Here is a 16,748-nt window from a genome sequence, read left to right on the forward strand (position 1 = left end):
AGCAGGCTTCCCGCTGAGCAGGGAGCCCGATGCGGGGCTCGATCCCAGGACCCTGGGATCATGACCTGAGCTGAAGGCAGACGCTTAACGACTGAGCCACCCAGGCGCCCCAATATTGACAATTCTTAATATGATGTTTCCTACCTAAATCTTTCTCATGAACTTCAGACTCCTATACCTAGTGCCATTTATATATCTGATATCTCAAATTCAAGCTGTCCATGACTGAAAACCTGACTCCTATTCATTTCTCACAGGACTGCTCCTCCATCTTTCTTCCCCTGGTCCATCTGAGAAAACTTCTATTTCATGAGTTTTCTTTTTTTTTTTTTTAAAGATTTTATTTATTTATTTGAGAGAGTGAGCACAAGAGGGGGGAGCGGGAGAGGGAGAAGCAGACTCCCCGCTGAGCAGGGAGCCCAATGTGGGACTCGATCCCGGGACGCCAGGATCATGACCTGAGCTGAAGGCAGTCACCCAACCAACTGAGCCACCCAGGCGCCCTATTTCATGAATTTTCAATGGGAGCAATGTCACCCCACAAAAGGGAAAAATTTGGCTCTTGTGTGATGAAGTCTTAGATATTACGGTGGCTTGTAACTCTCCAAAACTCAAATATACCCAACACAATATTTTTTTTTCTTCAAAGATTTTATTTACTTTAGAGAGAGAAAGAGCCTGTGCAAGGAGGGCGGGATGGGCAGAGGAAGAGGGAGAGGGACAAGCAGACTCTGCGTTGAGCCTGGGGCCATGTTAGGGCTAGATCCCAGGACCCTGAGATCATGACCTGAGCTGAAGGCAGACACTTAACTAACTAAGCTACCCAGGCACCCCCCACAATCTTATTCCTTATTTAATTTCTCTATTTTTTTGGATATGACACAAGCAACAATGACATTGAGTTCATGGAAGATATACAAAATGTATGCAAAGTCAATGCTAACAAAACTTTGAGGCTGTGACTGGAGAACTTTCCCTTAATTTTGAAGTTCTGAACACAGGAAGTGGGTCTATACCTGATTTTTTGGCTGTCATGTAGTGCCTTGTGAATATCACGTTTGATTCTGAGTGCTTTTGCATATGACTTGGGCTTTGAGGAGCAAATAAAAATAGTTCGTATTTTATTTGATTCTCCTTTTGTTATTCAGTTCATCATTAACTCTGTCAAATGCTGAGAAGGAAAAAATGTCAACAATATCTGAATGACTAGCTAGTAATTTTCTCATGTCAAATAAAAATTTAAAATTCATTAAAAATTTTGAAGAAAATTTTTTCCATTGTTTTGCTGGGAATATAAACAAATTTGAATGATTTATTATTTTTTTTTAAAGATTTTATCCATTTATTCGGCAGAGAGAGAGAGCACAAGCAGGGGGAGCAATAAGCAGAGGGAGAGGGAGAAGCAGGCTCCTCACTGAGCAAGGAGCCTGACAAGGAGCCTGATCCCAGAACCCCGGGACCATGACTTGAACTGAAAGCAGACACCCAACCGACTGAGCCACCCAGGTGCCCCACAATTTTGAATGATTTAATAAATGATTACATTGTGGGGTGCCTGGGTGGCTCAGTCATCAGGTGTCTGCTTTTGGCTCAGGTCAGAATCCCAAGGTCCTGGGATCAAGTCCTGCATCAGGCTCCCCGCTCCGTGGAGAGCCTGCTTCTCCCTCTCCCACTCCCCCTGCTTGTGTTTCCTCTCTCACTGTGTCTCTCTCTGTCAGATAAATAAATAAATAAATCTTTAAAAAAAAGATTACATTGCTATTATGTATTTGTGTAAACCACTAATTTACATATGTAATGGCCATAAATTACAATTTATATGAATAAATAAATTATTACATTAAAGTTTACTCAGCAAATGCAGTTATAAAGATTTTAAATATTAATAGCTTTAATATTAATAGCTTTAAATTTTTTAATTTTTAACTTAAAGATATTAGTCCTTTTTAAAAAAATATTTATTTATTCATTTTTTAAAAGATTTTATTTATTTATTTGACAGAGATAGAGAGCACAAGTAGACAGAGAGGCAGGCAGAGGGAGAGGGAGAAGCAGGCTCCCTGCTGAGCAAGGAGCCCGATGTGGGGCTTGATCCCAGGACCCTGGGATCATGACCTGAGCCGAAGGCAGCCGCTTAACCAACTGAGCTACCCAGGTGCCCCTATTTATTCATTTAAGTAATCTCTACACCCAACATGTGATTCAAACCCATGACTCCAAGATTAAGAGTTGCATGCTCTTCCGACTGAGCCAGGCAGGCACCCCAAAGATTTTAGTACTTCTTAACTCTGCATTGAATAAAAGCACATAAACAGATATACATATGTATCTGTGGCATTAAAATTACGACTGCCTTCGGCTCAGGTCATGATCTCAGGGTCCTGGGATCGAGCCCCGCATTGGGCTCTCTGCTCAGTGGGGAGCCTGCTTCTCCCTCTCCCACTCCCCCTGCTTGTGTTCCCTTTCTTGCTGTGTCTCTCTCTGTCAAATAAATAAAATCTTTAAAAAAAATAAAATAAAATTCAATGTGAGCTGGGTGATTAGGAAAAAATATTTAAAAAGGATCTTTGGTGGCAACAATAATTTAAAAAGACGGAGAAACACTGTTCTAGTTGCTCAGGTCACAAAACCTGGTGTTATACTTGACTCATTTGTTTTTCTCACACTCACCTTAACTCCATGAGCAATTCTTTTGACTCCACCTTCAAAATATATCCAGGATCTGACACCACTTCTCATTATATTTTTGGTACCACTCTTGTACAAGCCATCATTTACTTGTCTGGATTATTCCAATAGCCTCCTCGACTGGTGGCTCTTAAGTCTGTTTTCAACATAGCAACCAGTTAAAAAGTCACATGGGATGTAACTTCTCTACTTAAAACTCGTCTGCTTAATGAGGATCCCCATCTCAAAGTTAAAAGCCAAAATCCTTACAGTTGCCTTCAAGGTCTTACATGAACTCTCTCCCTTCACCTCAGACCTCATATTCTGCTACTTGTACCCTCTCTTACTCTTCTCCAGTCACGCCGGCCTCCTTTTTCTTCCTCGAATATGTCAAGACATAGTTTCAGGTCCTTTGCACTTGGCTGTTCCTTCTGCCAGCATGTTCTTCTCCCCCTTCCCCATACCTGCTTGGTTACCTTATTCTCAGCGTTCAGACAAGTGTCACTTCCTTCCAGAAGCCTTCCTGGATCATCAAACCATTTCCCTTCCCATATAGGATCTCATACACAATATCCTCTCTCTTCCTTAAACTGCTTCATACTTCTTCATAGAACTTATTACTCCCTGACCATATTTGTTTATGGTCTCCCGCTACTAAGCCCCACAGGTAGGAGATTTTTGTTTGTTTTGCTGTTATACTTCCCAGTATCTAGAACTATACTTGGCACAAAACATTCAACAACTTTTTGTTGAATGAATGAATGAGTGAATGAATGAATGAATGAATACTAGAGATGAGCTTGGCAAAACAGGTTCCTTGCCTCAAGAAACAATGAGTCCACTGGGGAGAGGTAAAAGACTTAAAATACAGTAATTGCATGTGCTCAGTGGAACACAGGAGCCTCCAAATCTGCCCAGAGGATTTTCATAGGCAGATTCGATGGAATGGTTAATCTAGGTTGTGCTAATCAATATAATAGAGAGCTAGGGCTCTTTAAACTATAATGTATTATGCAATTGTAAGACTGTTATAACCGGCAAAAGTGAGATCACATCTTCCCTTTTATTCTTTCCTCGTCTCGAAATTTCTACTAGGAAATTTTTCGTTTCACTTCATTTACTTCCTCTTCCTATAATCCAAATAGCCTACTGGCTGTGAATGGTATCGTCCAAGGGAAGTGTAAAATATTGCTTGATCTGGGAGTCTGCGTAGTGAATGGCTCGCTGGAGCTGGCGCATGCGCATCTTTTGAGGCACTGCAAGATGGCTGCCAGCCACTTTGTCGCGCGTCGGTGCCCCGAGGAGCTAGCGGCGGCGGCGGCAGCTGCCAGAGAGTAACAGTGACCTCTGAGCGGTGGGAATTACCCGGCCTGTTGTGTGAGCTGGACAGACCCAAGAGGGAGACCTCGCTAGGAAGTAAAGGGCGGGGCGGAGCGGTGAAGCCCCTCCCCCAACCTCTTCTTAGTTTGACCAACTCCCTCACCCTCCCTCCTGGTTTTTCCTCCTAGCCCGCTACACGCTGATCTGCTGCGCAAGCGCACAAATAATCGTAGCGCCTCCTTGGCCCTTGGGGCTTGCGGGCTTCTGCGCGCGCTTCTCGTTCTAGTCCTTTGATTGGTCAGACTGCCCCGCCATCACGCCTCCCTCTGCTTTCTAGGTTGAGAAGGAAGCGGGGAGGCGGGGCGAAGCCGCGCGTGCGCGATACTGTTGCTGTCCCTTTGCTGCTATTGCGTTGCAAAAAAAATCCTCACTAGGTAGCCTTGGGCCTTTTCTGTGCTAGAGGAGCTAAAGGAGAAAGATTCCTGCAACTGAAGGGGCAGTCGGGTAGTATTAAATTTAAGGTATTAACGCCCACTCTTTACAGGAGCGTGGCGATAGGAGTGGGGAAGAGCCTTAGCTTTGAGAGCTGAAGAGTGTAAAACCATTAGTTTCGGGGCCAGGCGTTTTGAAAGGCTTTGCAGGATCTGTTTTCTGCGCATTTCTTCCGTGATTATTGACTGGTTTAAACACAACCCCTTGAACAATTCTGATAAACCTTCGATACCCGCAGCCCTTCCTTACAGCGTGTAGGAGCCACCAGCGTGCCCAGCAGCTGGTCCTCCCGTCCTACCTCTAGAAGAGCCTAGCGCGTGCACCATCCCCACCCCCTGGCCTCCCTCCCCACCTACGGCTTCCACGCACTCGCAGTGATTGTTTTGCCCGCTCCCGCTCCCGCCGCCGCCGCCGCCGCCGCCAGAGGAGCAGCAGCGCTTGTGCAAACCGGGAAGATGGCGGCCGGCGGCGGCGGAGGCAGCAGTAAGGCCTCCTCCTCGTCGGCCTCTTCGGCAGGGGCTCTGGAGTCCTCGTTGGATCGAAAATTCCAGTCGGTAACTAACACCATGGAATCTATTCAAGGCTTGTCGTCTTGGTGTATAGAGAACAAGAAACACCACACTACTATCGTCTACCATTGGATGAAGTGGCTCCGGAGATGTGAGTGTCGGGGGTGACTAGGGAAGGGAAGACTGGGGAAATGGAAGGAAATCCTTCCCGAAGCGCCTGGGTTTTTCCCACGGAGCCACTGCATTCGGTTGGCGTTGTTCACATTAAAGCTTTGACGCGAGTGTTCCCAAACCCAGACTCCATTCCTAGCCACAGTTGTCCTGAACTGCAGGAGGCTCATCATTTCTTGGATTTTTTGTTAGCTACTTACTGACTTGTGTGTGTGTATGTGTGACCTTGGGCCGTTGGGCCCAGATCATTAGAGATTTAGGTGTTGTTTCAGAGTCTTGTAAGGTGCTGTTGTCTTTACTGAACCTTCGCGGAAATTATCGCGTCCGTTTATTTCTTTTAGGCCTTGACGTGCTAATGATTTCTGGTTTTCTTGATGATAGACAAGCTATGGTTTAAGCAGTAGCAAATCCACTTCGTTGGAATATGTTGGACCACTCTATTTGACGCTGAACTAAAACTCGTGATGTGTTATAAGAAGGGCCTTACTTGGGTGAATGTTACGAAGTAACAGGAGCTCCACGTAGAGCTGAGGCGACCACCTGGGAGGTTTCCCTGTACCTGTGTTTGCTGCAATAAAATGCGGGCTTCTTGCTACTGACCGGAAATAACTGCAGTCAGTATCATCATTCATACCTTAAAATGTAAAACATGTCGAGCTACTTTTCAGTCACTTGAAATACCTTTTTAAAGAAATAAGTTTGGCTTCATTGGTAATCAAAACAGGAAATCGGGAAATGGGCTTTTTGAATATATAGTACTTCCTTTCCCCAGTTACTGCTTTTTTGTCTCCATCGGGGATTTTTTTCCACTTTGCTTCTTTACTACGTAAAAGAGGTATATTAAACTGTCAGGAAGCATGGATTGTCTCCAAAACATTTCAAATATTTTAGGAGTAAGTGTGGAGAAGTCATTGTTGCTTCCTGCTGAGAAGAGAGGGTTAACCCGTTGCTTCTTGTCTATGGCATGTCACCAGTAAGACCCATCATCCAGTTACTCTTATTTCACTTCTGCCATTGCCCCTATAGTGTTTTGATTTGTGTTTACCTTTGAGGGAACAGATGGATAAAACTTACAAAATCATAGGCCCCAATCTTCAGACTATTTGTCTATATAAAGTTATTGTTGGTAGAGATGTTTTGTGGCACTTTGAGTAATACATACGGAAAAGACTGTAGAGCCAAGACAAGATTACCTGTATTTACCAATAGATCAAAGTTACTTTCTTTCCAAGAAGTAAAATTAGAACATACAATATAAACTATGATAACAGTCATCATCAAAGACTCACATACTAAGTATCTGCTATGTGCCCAACCCTTTATTGCCATTTACAATGTATGTCTCACTGTACCTTAAAATAACCCTAAGAAGTAGATTTTTTTTTTTTTTAAAGATTTTATTTATTTATTTGACAGAGAGAGACACAGCGAGAGAGGGAACACAAGCAGGGAACGTGGGAGGGGGAGAAGCAGGCTTCCCGCGGAGCAGGGAGCCCAATGCGGGGCTCGATCTCAGAACCCTGGGATCATGACCTGAGCCGAAGGCAGACGCTTAACCAGCTGAGCCACCCAGGCGCCCCAGAAGTAGATTTTTTAAATAATTGATTTACAGGTGGGGAAACTAAGGCCCAGAAATGTTAAGTAAATTGCTTAAGATTACACAGAAAAAGGGGAGTTAGGACTTAACTCCACCATATCAGTTGCCAATGACCACATTTAACTTTGTGGCAATGTTTTCAAGATTAAAAGAAAAAAAAAATCTTTAATGTACTTGGTACACCCACCAAGTGTACCAGTGGTACACCCTGGTAGCAAATGCTCATGTAAGTCTGAGAACATACTCTCTTTTCTTGTCTTAAAACATTTGTACAAAATTATACAAGCATTTAACATTTCCTACCTTTGAGCTCTGGTGCTTTAATTGTATGGTTACATCATTTGCAAGACTAAGTTGGTCCCCATCCCTGCCTTGTGGGATTTCAAGTGACAGAATTTTTTTTTTCCTAGTTAGCAATAATGAGATATACTGGAGCCAGAAGTTTTCTGCCTCTACAATTGTTGGTATTTTGCCCGAGCTTATTTCCCTTGTTGGTATATCGAGTGAAAAAGTGATTGCTCTACTAAAATAATATTAATACATTGCTCTACTAAAATAACTTGAAATGCATTATATGTAGTTTATATAGTTAAATACTTTTGGTTTTCTAAAAACTTGATTCCTTTTTTCCTAGTGGAATGGAACTTTCTAAAATGGTTAAGGGTTATTTGTAGTCATTTTGTGTTTACTTTTAATGAACATCATCTATTTCAATGTAAATAAAGCCTTTTGAGAGAAATTTTCAGGAGAGTAATGAAGGGCACAGTGAAAATAGTTTATACATTAGGCCTCATTTAGTTTCATATTTCTTTACGGTTGGGATTATCTTAGTTTGAGTTCGGTTTCTAAGTCAGCTTTAGGCAAGTTTGTGAAATAGGTGTCTCTGGCATTACCAGCCTTTGTGTCTGTTTTCCTTATGTCACTTTTGCTTCTCTTTTTTATTCTGGCATCCATTATTTAGTAATTTGTGTTTAGACCTCAGTGTGAGTTTAAGTGTGTTAGCTCATCCAAAGATATTTTCATTTGATCCTTTATTTCATAATGTTGTAATGAGAGGCTTTTGTTCATTTTAAAGGAAATAATTTAGAGAAAGCAAGTAGGCTTTTGGAAGATATTCTCCATGGGTGGGTTCTAACTGATTTTATTCAGGCTTCTTTTAATTTGTCTTGAAACATTCATTGCCATCATTTTTAAAAGTGATCTTTCTGGGGCGCCTGGGTGGCTCAGTTGGTTAAGCGACTGCCTTCGGCTCGGGTCATGATCCTGGAGTCCCTGGATCGAGTCCCGCATCGGGCTCCCTGCTCGGCGGGGAGTCTGCTTCTCCCTCTGACCCTTCCCCCTCTCATGTGCTCTCTCTCATTCTCTCTCAAATAAATAAATAAAATCTTTAAAAAAAAAAAAGTGATCTTTCTGTAGCATAAACAGATGTCATTACTGTGTTTCAGAATCCTCCATTGATACCCCATTGCAACAGGTTAAGATCTAAACTTCTTTTGCTATGATATACAAGTTCCTACACCATCTGCCTTGCCTGCTACCTCTCAGGCTTCTTCCAATTCCGTTTCCTTATCGTTTAGATTCAAGCTCATGTATTACCTCTTCAGAAAGGCCTTCCCTTATTTGACCTCATTCCAGGTGGTCACTTCAATTGCCTTCTGTCACTTCACATTATTTTCAGTATATGAAATTACATTGCTTGTTTGTCTACATGTTTATTGTATCTTCTCCCACCAGATGACAGAGCTAGGTCTTCTTTGTTGCTGTATTCTCAAGCAACTAGAATAGTGTTTGGCACAAAGTAAGCAGTCAGTAAATATTTGCCAACATAATTTTGTGTGTTAATCAAGAACTTGAATTGTTTTAATTTCTGTTTATCAGAAAGAAATGTTTATAATTAGTGAAATAAATGATAGCTATGGTTGTCAGCAAGTTCAAGATATGGCTCTTTTTGTTGTGTTTGCAAGATATGGCTCTTTCTGGACTTGATGTTCAGTTAACCATATTTTCATTTCTTTTTTTTTTTTTTAAAGATTTTATTTATTTATTTGACAGAGAGAGACACAGCGAGAGAGGGATCACAAGCAGGGGGAGTGGGGAGGGAGAAGCAGGCTTCCCGCCGAGCAGGGAGCCCGATGCGGGGCTCGATCCCAGGACCTGGAACCATGACCTGAGCCGAAGGCAGACGCTTAACGACTGAGCCACCCAGGCGCCCCCATATTTTCATTTCTTTACTTCATTTGTCCCTCCCATTTTTAATGTAAAACGGAAATCAGTGTGGAAAAGTAGAAAAATGCAGACTTTAGAATTAGACCTAGATTCAGACCTTAATTCCATCTTTTAATACTTGGGTGACTCTACACTTAAATTGTGAGCCCCAATTTCTGATCTGTAAGTAGAGGTAATAAATATCTCATAGAATTGCTCTCTACGTTTAAGAAGATAGCGTATGTATTTTAGCATAGGTCCTAGTGTATACAAAACATTAAAATTATTTATTATGATGACAGTGGTGATGTAGATAAAGATTGTCTTTATCCTAACATCCTGAGTATCCAGAATAATTACAGCAGAACTTTTTGGGGGGGGTACAGTGCTAGAAATTCCCAGTTAGGGGCAGATGGGTTGGAACAGACTCTAATGAATTAGCAAGTGCTCTGAAGAACTAGTAGGACAAAATGGAAATTACTGTGTTCATGATATTTCCATGTTGTTTTCTTTTAAAGATTTTATTTATTTATTTGTTTGTTTGTTTATTGGTGAGACAGTGCGAGCACAAGCAGGGCGAGTGGCAGGCAGAGGGAGAAGCAGGCTCTCCCTGCTGAACAAGGAGCCCGATGTGGGACTCAGTCCCAGGACCCTGGGATCATGACCCCAGCTGAAGGCAGACGCTTACCCAACTGAGCCACCCAGGCGTCCCATGTTGTCTTGTTTCTAACCATTGAATGGGTTGGTCTGTTTTAGAAGGTGGTGTGAGAATTTAAGTGAGTTTTGAAGAAAAGTGGGATATAGGAAAATAGAATCATTTGTAGAGCAGAAAATCTGTTAAGTCCCTTCAACTATTTTTTTAATAAAGATTTTATTTATTGATTAGGGAGAGAGAGAGAAAGCATAAGCAGGGGGAGTGGCAGGCAGAGAGAGAAGCAGGGTCCTCGCTGAGCAGGGAGCCCGATGTGGGACCCTGGGATCATGACCCGAGCCGAAGGCAGGCACTTAACCAACTGAGCCACCCAGGCGTCCCCCTTCAACTATTTTTGATACAACCTAAATATTTACATCCCACCCCTACCTTTACTGATTAACCCACTTCAGTAGTTATCAACTTAATGGCCAATCTTTTTTTCTTCTACCTCCCCTTACTTTTTCCCCCTCCACCTCATTTGAAGGAACTCTCAGTACAATCTGGTATTTTTTTCCCCCACAGGAGAAACTATTATATAAACATGGGCTAGCAAAAAAATTCTCTTTTTACAGGATTAAATTGTTGCAGAGGATTTGCAAAGTGCAGTTACCGTTTTGTTTTGTTTTTTTTTAAGATTTATTTATTTGACAGAGAGAGAGACAGCGAGAGAGGGAACACAAGCAGGGGGAGTGGGAGAGGGAGAAGCAGGCTTCCTGCCAAGCGGGGAGCCCGATGTGGGGCTCGATCCCAGGACCCTGGGATCATGACCTGAGCCGAAGGCAGACGCTTAACAACTGAGCCACCCAGGCGCTCCGCAGTTAGCGTTTTTGATTTATGGCAGTGGTTTCTTAGTTTGGTACTCAGGGATCCTTAGATGGACCATGAAGATGGTGATAATTTTATAGCTAACTTTTATCAAGTGCTTACTGTATGCCAGGTACCTTTCCAAGTATTTTGCACATATTAATTTATTCAGCCCTCACAGCTCTTTGAAGTAGGTATTGTTATGATCCCCATTTTACAGATGAGAAAACAGAGACACTAAAAGATTAACTTGCTAATAGTTACAGAGTTATTAAGTGGTGGAGCCAGGATTCAGTCCAGACATTCTGGATTTGGGGTGTATACTCTTAGCCACTATACTATACAGCCTTTCTGATTCATAAAATACTCTCTACCATGCAGAAAACCTTTCATTACTTGCTTATTTATTTAAGATTAGGCCATATAGATTAACCGGAATGTTGAAATTTTAAATCTTTGTGGGTGTTTTTGTTTTTGCTTTCTGTGGCAAAACTGATTATCTTGTGTGGATTTAGAGTTCTTTTTTTTTTTTAAGATTTTATTTATCTATTTGACAGAGAGAGACACAGCGAGAGAGGGAACACAAGCAGGGGGAGTGGGAGAGGGAGAAGCATGCCCCCCGCCAAGCAGGGAGCCTGACGTGGGGCTCAATCCCAGGACCCCGGGATCATGACCCGAGTCGAAGGCAGACACCCAACAACTGAGCCACCGAGGCGCCCCTGGATTTTGAATTCTGATAGGCATTTATATTTTTGCTTGAAAACATGTTAGCTATGAAAGCTGACTACTAGATAAAAATCTCTAAATGTGAGGTGTATTTGGATTAAATAATAAAAGGCTTTTCTTTCTTTCTTTTTAAGATTTTATTTATTTGTGAGAGAGAAAGAGCACAAGCAGGGGGAGCGGCAGGCAGAGGGAGAAGCAGGCTCCTCGCCAAGTAAGGAGCCCAATGTGGGACTCAATCCCAGGACTCTGGGATCATGACGCTTAACCACCTGAGCCACCCAGGCAACCCGCTTTTTTTTTTTTAAGTACTCTCTATTCCCAACTTGGGGTTGAACCACGACCCCAAGAGCAAGAGTCGCATGCTCTAGTGCCTGAGCCAGCCAGTTAAAGGGTTTTCTTGACAAAAAGTTTAGGGTGCAGTACTGGTCCGTGGGGAGTGGAGTCTATCTTATATTTGATATTCCACAAATCTGAGGGTCTGGGACCATTTCTGCAGCTTTGACTTCTGAAATGTAGTTATTCCTTTAACTGTTTACTTTTTTTTGGCACAGATTTTAAAATTATTATTATTTTTTTTTAAAACAATAGAGGTTGGGGTGCCTGGGTGGTTCAGTCAGTTAAGCATCTGCCTTAGGCTCAGGTCATGATCTTGGGGGTCCTGGGGTTGAGTCCTGCATGGGGCTCCCTGCTAAGCGGGGAGTCTCCTCCTCCTTCTCCCTCTTCCTCTGCCCCTCCCCCTGCTCGTGCACATGCTCTCTCTCTCTTAATAAATAAAATCTTTAAAAAAAGTAACAGAGGTCAGCCACAGATGTAGACCTCCAGCAATAAAAGCAGTATCTCAAGTGCCAGATACTTAGCGAATTAGGTTTCCTACCTAATACTATACCTACCTAATAAGTCACAGGGTAATAGTTCTAAGTATCTGTGATATAATCCAAAAGCCTAAAAACAAAAAGCAAACACAAAAGCCTAAAAACAGCTGGCACAGTTAACTGTTTATTTTCTTTGTAATACATCTTTTGTAGCAGGTATGTAGGCTAGACCTGTAGAATATATAACATTACTGCCATAGGCATAAAGCTTTTTAAGTACATATCAAACATATACAAACGAGTAATATAGGTGGACTAGATACAGATTCTTTGAGTATGAAGATGAATTCACTTATAAGTCCCTAGTTTACATTCAGTTCTTTTTTTTTTTAATTTTTTTTTTTTTTTAAAGATTTTATTTATTTGCGAGAGAGAGAATGAGGGAGAGCATGAGAGGGAGGAGGGTCAGAGGGAGAAGCAGACTCCCTGCTGAGCAGGGAGCCTGACGTGGGACTCGATCCCGGGACTCCGGGATCATGACCTGAGCCGAAGGCAGTCGCTTAACCAACTGAGCCACCCAGGCGCCCCTACATTCAGTTCTTTTAACAAGTATTTGTTGAATACCTGTTGTACCAAGCACTGGGGATTACAGCACGTGAACAAAATGGAGAACAATTTTTGCCCTCTTGGAGCTTATATTCCAGTAAAGGGGAGACAACAAACAAAATAAGTAAACTATTAAATATATTAGAAGATAAAAATATTAGAAGTGCTGTACAGAAATCCAGAGTAGGGAAGAGAAATACAGAGTGTTACAGGGGTTTGCAGTTTTTAATTAGGTGGTAAGAGAAGGCCTCACTTGGAAGGTGACATTTGAGTAGGTAGATGAGGTATTGCAATATAGATAACGACAGTGTGAGGAGAGAATGTTCCAACACAAAGAGAACAGAAAAATACAAAGGTTCTGAGGTTAGAGGTGCCTGGAGAGTTTAAGGAAGAGCAACAAAGCTTTTGTGGCTGGAAAGGAGTAGCTACAATGAGATTTGGCAGATGAACTCAGAGATTATGGTGGGTGATGGTTGGGAGGGCATATCACAATGTTTTATAGGTATCATAAGGACTTTTGCTTTCATTCTGAATGAATTGGGGAGCTATTTGAGCAGAGGAATGATGTGAACTGATTTTTTTTTTTTTAAGCTCGAGGCCCAATGTGGGGCTTGAACTCACAACGCTGAGATCAAGAGTCACATGGTCTATGGACTGACTCCATGATTTATGTTTTTAAAAGGTCATCTGTGGGGTGCCTGGGTGGCTTAGTCGGTTAAGCGTCTGCCTTCGGCTCAGGTCATGATCTTAGGGTCCTGGGATCCAGCCCCGCATTGGGTTCTCTGCTCAGCGGGGAGTCTCCTTCTCCCTCTCACTCTCCCTCTGTGTGCTCGTGCTATCTCTCTCTCACAAATAAATAAAAACCTTAAAAAAAAAAAAAAGTCATTCTGGTTGCTGTAGAAACAGGGATACGTGGCTGTTGTAGTAATCCTGGGGTAAGATGTTTGTGGTTTGGACCAGGTTGTGGCCTGTGGAAGTGATAAGTAATTTAATTCTGGATCTATTTTGAATGTAGATCTAACTGTATTTCTAGATGGATTAAACATGGGGTAAGAGAGGGAGGTAATCAAGAATGACTGTGGTGGTGGGGTGCCTGGGTGGCTCAGTCGTTAAGCGTCTGCCTTCGGCTCAGGTCATGATCCCAGGATCCTGGGATCGAGCCCCGCATCAGGCTCTCTGCTCTGCGGGAAGCCTGCTTCTCCCTCTCCCACTCCCCCTACTTGTGTTCCCTCTTTCGCTGTGTTTCTCTCTGTCAAATAAATAAAATCTTTAAAAAAAAAAAAAAAAAAGAATGACTGGTGTTTTGCCTGACTAGAAAGAGTTGATATTAATTAATATGGGGAAGGCTGTAGTGGAGCAGATTTGGGGAAGAAGATTAGAAATTTAGTTTTGAATGTTAGGTTTGTGTTGTTCATATTTTAAAATATCTTTATTGAGATAGAATTCACAAATATAAAATTCATTCATTTAAACTGTACAATTCAGTTGTCTTAGTACATTCACAGAATTGTGCAACAGCCACCACAGGGTGTGATAGATTGTGTGTAGATAGTGTGTAGATTGTCTTTGGAGCCACAGGGCTGGAAGAGAGAGATCGACATGGGAGTTAAGTATAGATAGAGAAGTAAGTATAGTAAGAATAATAAGTGTAGATAGAGAAGAGGTCCAGAGAGAAGGCTCTGGGGCATGCAGTATTTTAGATACTTCTTTTACTTATTTGGTCTAATGTGTTCTTGGCTTAGGTTCTTTTTGAGGTTCAAGGTAAACTTTATTTCAGTTCCCGAAAGAAATAATAAATCTATTTTGAGCTCTTGAATGTTTCTACTCTTGGTTTAGACTAAATGGCACTTATGGATTAGTTAGGCAGTAGCCGTGTATCATAATTACCAACTATAAAATTATTGTATAATGATTCTCTCTCTCCCTTTTGGATACTTAGGTCGCTTTTTCTTCATTCCATTGCCCTAAATTCATAGAGATATAGATAATACTTCATGTTTCCTGACAGTGTTTTAAAACATGAACTTCCTAATTATGACATATAATTACTGTGATGGTATGTACTAAATGAGCTTTTTTACTTGGATTATGAGACTTTACAGTCAGTCATTATGTTCTTCATTTAGCTGTGTTGTCTCTCAAATGCAGACGGGTGATACTATAAACATGGCCTGAGGTGGATTTGAAGCATTATATATGACATAATTTTGTTATACATTCCATAGTAAGCTAAATGTTAAATTGTGTAGCAAGTAAACATTCCTATAACTAAAAGTGTGAAACAATATTGACAAACTTCAAATGGTTCTTTGGTACGGAAAGGAAAATTTCATTGGCAGTGGAAAAATACTAATTAAAATTTGCTTAGACGACTGCCTTCAGCTCAGGTCATGATCCTGGAGTCCCTGGATCGAGTCCCGCATCGGGCTCCCTGCTCGGCGGGGAGCCTGCTTCTCCCTCTGACCCTCCCCCCTCTCATGTGCTCTCTGTCTCTCTCATTCTCTCTCTCTCAAATAAATAAATAAATAAAATCTTAAAAAAAAAAAAAAAATTTGCTTAGATAGGTCACAAAAAATTACAGTTTTGTCTGCAGAGAAGGGGTGTGTGTATGTATGTGTATAATTTCTTTTTTTCTTTTAAAGATATTTAAAGATTTTATTTCTTTATTTGAGAAAGTGAGTGGGAGAGAACATGAGCAAGGGGAGGGGCAAAGGGAGAGGGAAAAGCAGACTCCCGCTGAGCAGGGAACCTCACACAGGGCTGGATCCCAGGACCCCGGGATTGTGACCTGAGCCGAAGGCAGCCGTTTAGCCAACTGAGCTACCCAGGCGCCCCAAGATTTTATTTATTTATTTATTTATTTATTTATTTATTTGAAGGAGAGAGGGAGAGCTCACACGCTCACGCACACACAAGTGGGGGAGGGGCAGAGGATGATGGAGAGGGACAAGCAGACTCCCTTCTGAGCAGGGAGCAGGCATGGGACATGTGGTTCCATCCCAGGACCCTGTGATCATGACCTGAGCTGAAGTCAGACACTTAACCAACTGAGCCACCCAGGCACCCCTGTATGTGTATAATTTCTTAGGGAGTAGAGGGTTACTGATTTTATTTTTAGTGACTTGGCTTCCTGCTTTTCATGAACTAATAAATAATAGATGCATCCAAACTCCTTTTCTTTTCTCCTAAGCTTTTGTCAGTCAGTTATATTTGTTTTAAAATTTCAACTATTTGAGAAATAAGGATACAAAAGGTTTTTTAAGGTATAGAAGGAGCTCAGAGACCCTAGTAAAAATTACTCCAGAACTTAATAGTGTTGTACAAACCAGCTAGACTGAGTTTCTCATCTGTTTGTCAAGGAAACAAAAAGTAGTTGGTGTTTTGTGGTGCTTTCAGATCCCACTGCCCCCACAGGTTTTAATTATAGAACATTGGAGAAATGCACATCTTGTGGAGAAAGTAATAGAACCTAGTTACTCTTTTTGGAAAAAGGCAACAATTCCATCTGTGCTTTGGAACATTGAAGTTTTTTAACTAAGATAAGACAGTTTAAAAAAAACTAATTTTTATTCTTTTCTTACAAACATTGAAATAGAGTCTCTTTGATGAAAGAAATGAAGTGTTCAGTATGCTGGGTTTATTTTGTTTGTGGCCTTGATCTTTTCCTCCCCTCTTCTACTTCACTTTCTAGTGGTTAGTTTCACTTACTTTCACTCTATGGTTCTTTGGTACCCACTAACAGAGAGTGTGTTTATTACCCTTTAGTAAAGTTGCACTGTTACAGAGGAAAAGATCTTTTAATGTTAGGAATTGTAGCTTAACATTTTTTTTAATTACTTATTTATCTATTTAAGTTTATGTATTTAAGTAATCTCTACACCCAACATGGGGCTCAAACTCACGACCCCAGGATCAAGAGTCACATGCTTCTCCGATTGAGCCAGCCAGGCGCCCACCATTTTTTATTTTAAAAAGACCAGAATGGATCCTGTACTGTTTGTGTGTTCCCTTTACCATCAGGATAATTTTAAAACTGTAGCATAATGTGTTATTTTAAAATGATGATCTCTGTGTCCAAGGGGCAGTCACTGTTACTCAAATTATTAAAATTTATAGTGTGTTCCTATGTCCAAAGGTAGAGAATT

At 41.5% G+C, this 16,748-nt stretch overlaps 1 protein-coding gene across 9 annotated transcripts in view; it reads left to right on the forward strand.

Annotated features, from left to right (window-relative positions):
• The first annotated feature begins 4,917 nt into the window (after nt 1-4,917).
• Nucleotides 4,918-16,748, forward strand: part of RPRD2 (regulation of nuclear pre-mRNA domain containing 2) — a 92,280-nt gene continuing 80,449 nt past the window's right edge. For all 9 annotated transcript variants that reach the window (XM_021688047.1, XM_021688048.1, XM_044914151.1 and 6 more), the window contains exon 1: nt 4,918-5,139. In XM_021688047.1, the coding sequence (XP_021543722.1) occupies nt 4,935-5,139 (205 nt within the window). In that variant the 5' untranslated portion in view covers nt 4,918-4,934. The remainder of the gene's footprint in view (nt 5,140-16,748) is intronic.

The sequence above is a fragment of the Neomonachus schauinslandi genome, chromosome 4 (genome assembly GCF_002201575.2).
Source record: "Neomonachus schauinslandi chromosome 4, ASM220157v2, whole genome shotgun sequence".
Classification (NCBI taxonomy): Eukaryota; Metazoa; Chordata; class Mammalia; order Carnivora; family Phocidae; genus Neomonachus; species Neomonachus schauinslandi.